General features: G+C 56.7%; 1 protein-coding gene across 1 annotated transcript; it reads left to right on the forward strand.

Moving 5' to 3' along the window:
• Positions 1 to 334: 334 nt before the first annotated feature.
• FPRO_13924 (uncharacterized protein) lies at positions 335 to 2916 on the forward strand (the record flags this gene model as incomplete). Its single annotated transcript, XM_031218893.1, has 2 exons — positions 335 to 2765; positions 2825 to 2916. The coding sequence occupies 2 exons, from the start codon at positions 335 to 337 to the stop codon at positions 2914 to 2916; spliced, it is 2523 nt and encodes an 840-aa protein (XP_031084706.1).
• Between the last annotated feature and the right edge of the window lie 297 nt (positions 2917 to 3213).

The raw sequence follows: 3213 nt of genomic DNA on the forward strand, positions 1-3213 counted from the left end.
CGGCCGAAGAAAGTGCGTGGCGTCCTCCGCCGGCTCAGCAAAGAACAACGGGAACACATCAGAATAGTGGGCGCTGAGACGTACCGACAACGTCACTTGGATTCACAACCAGAATCCCACATAGAAATCCGACAAGACACGACCGAGCTGCTGAGGGACGATACCCCAGCAGACGAACGTCCAGACGCTCGAGACTCGAGCCCGGCCGCGTCACGAGCACCTTCGTGCATCATGGTGGCCACCGCCCCCAGGGCGGGTTATGAAATGGAGGAGCCCGAGCATCCTAGACCAGGCTCGCCACGAAAGCGTCGAATTGTACTCATTACTCGTCCTCATGACCAGGAATAGATATTCGCAGACACGAAAGAACGACAGGAAGCCGCTCAAGGTCTTCCAGGCCAATGTCGGCAAGATCCCTCCGGCTCACGACTGCGCTCTGGCACTGGCTGACTCGGAACGATATGACATCGTGCTCCTGCAGGAGCCGTGGACAGCCCATACGAAAACGCGCTGCCTGACGAAGACCCATCCTGCTTACGACACGTTCACGCCAGTAGAGTCCTGGGACAGTAACGATACTCGACCTAGAGTGATGACATATGTCCGACGAGACCCAAGGCTTCTCGCTGACCAGATACGACCGTTCCAGACTCGCGATATTCTCTGGATCACAATCAATGGCGTGACTGTAGTCAACTTCTACCGCCAGAACGACGAAAGGGATGCCCTTGACACGCTGCTTCGATGGCCTGTCCCGGAACGCTGCCTCGTCGCTGGCGATTTCAATGCTAGACATCGAAGCTGGCAGACAGGGCAGACTACGGACCGCGGCCAAGAGATTGCCGGTTGGGCATCAGAGAATGACATCGACCTGCTTAACACGTTAGATATCCCAACAAACCCACACGGCAACACAATCGATCTCGCTTTTGCCAACATCCCACTTGCTGAAGCCACTGTTGAGGACCATCTCGCCACTAGCTCCGACCACTTCACCCTCAGCTTGACTCTCCCCAACATAAAGCCCGCTCCACTACAGCCGGGCAAGATTCGAGTGACGACAGAAGATGAGCTTAAACGATTCGTCGAGATCGTAGAGCTTGGAGCCACAGAGATCCCCCTCAGAGATTCAACGCCCGCGGAGCTGGACAATCTTGCGTCTTCACTTGTAAATCTGCTAACATCAGCAGCGAAGGCAGTGGGTCGGCCCTCACGGAAAGGTGGCTGCCCAGCTCCATGGTGGACAGAAGAGTGCGCCTGTGCCGCGGCTGCATTCCGGGCCATCAGAAGGAGGCACCCCCTCAGCTTCAATCAGGATGTTCAGATCGCCAAGAGAGACTTTCATCGCGTGGTCCGCCGAGCAAAACGAAAGTACTGGCGGGAACTCATCGATAGCTTCTCCAGCAGCAGTGCTGTCTTCAAGACCGTCCGGTGGCTGAAATCTCCGGGGCCCTTCCAGCCGCCTCCCCTGCAGGTCGACGACGCTGTATACGAAACTCAGATGGACAAGGCGAGCGCACTTCGGGGAGCGTTACTGGAACGCCGAACTTCTGATGACGATATTGGAGACCCCTGGACACCAGTCTCTCCTCCTCGATCGATCACATTCTCACCCGAAGTCTCCCTAGACGAGGCACAGCATGCGACTATCCATACAGGCAATACTTCCCCTGGGGCGGATAGCATCACCGTCAATCTTCTCAAAGCCGTGTGGCACATCGTCGGGACGCATATCCGTCGTTTGTTCGAAAGGTGCCTCTCCTTGGGTCATCACCCGGAACCATTCAAGCAGGCGGAGGTGGTCATGATCGCGAAGCCGGGACGACGAGACCTCACAAAGCCAGGGGCATGGCGACCCATCTCCTTGCTCTCCTGTCTCGGAAAGGGGCTGGAAAGATTGATCGCTCGCCGCTTGGCGTGGGCAGCTGTTCACTATGGCGTCCTTCATCCACAACAGGCGGGCGCTCTCCCCAAAAGGTCGGCAACAGACCTGGTGACCGCCTTGATCCACGATATCGAAGAAGCATTTGCACGCAAGAAGGTGGCCACCCTGGTCACGATGGATATCCAAGGTGCCTTCGACACCGTCATGCGCAAGAGACTAGTCTTGCGTCTCCGTGAACAGGGCTGGCCCGACCATCTCGTCAGATGGGCTGAGTCCTTCATGAAGGATCGTTCAGCCCGCGTGAGGTATCAAGACACCCTCACGCCCTTCGCTCCTCTCCAGTGTGGACTGCCTCAAGGCTCACCAGTATCGCCCATCCTCTTCCTGCTCTACACTGAGCCAATCCACCGACTAGGCAACCCTCAGGGCCGCTTCGGCTACGCAGACGACACGGCTATCCTTTCTATAGGCGACACAATAGATGAAACCACTGCAACGGCCTCCAGCTCCATCGGCGAGATGGTTCGATGGGGTGCAGCAAATGGCGTTTCGTTTGACCCGAAAAAGACCGAAGTCATGCACTTCTCTCGCAGCAAACTCAGGACCACGCCGGCTATACGCCACGGCGATGTCGAGAAGCACCCCGAGCCAGCCATACGCTGGCTCGGCATCTGGCTTGACAGCAGGCTATCGTTCCGCGTTCACGTCGAAAAGTGGGCGGCCAAGGCGCATGCCGTCGCCTATCATCTACGGGGTCTCGCCAACACGATACACGGCCCTCTCCCAAGCGCCGTGCGAAGTGCCGTCATGGCTTGTGTCGAGCCGGTACTATTGCATGGATCTGAAGCCTGGTACCCGGGCACCACCAGACCGCGATGGAGTCAGCCTAATAGAGACACGCCATCGAGCAATCAACATCTCATACAAAGAATGAACAAGGCCTTACACCAGTCCATGAGAGCCATACTGCCCATCTGGAAAACGACGCCCATCACCATCCTCCACCACGAGAGCGGCATACCGCCAGTTGATCAACTCTTGGAAAAACGGCGATGGAGATTCTCCGCGCGGCTCAAATCACTTGACGACGCTCATCCTCTTGTGCGGAGAACGTTGCCAACCCGTCAACCTACCTACCACGATCTCATAAAGCGAAGGTATCAACAGGCAGAAAATAGCTTTAGAACACGACTCCGACGCACAGATGAGCTTCTTGTCTCGTGCAGGCGTCCTAAGCTCCTCCAGAAACGCTTCCAACAAGAAGAGATGCCACCACTGCAGACAGCATCAAAGGAGAAGACAGCCAAGGCCTTTCTCCGCTGGGTCAA

This window comes from Fusarium proliferatum (genome assembly GCF_900067095.1).
Source record: "Fusarium proliferatum ET1 genome assembly, contig: FPRO_scaffold008, whole genome shotgun sequence".
Taxonomy (NCBI): Eukaryota; Fungi; Ascomycota; class Sordariomycetes; order Hypocreales; family Nectriaceae; genus Fusarium; species Fusarium proliferatum.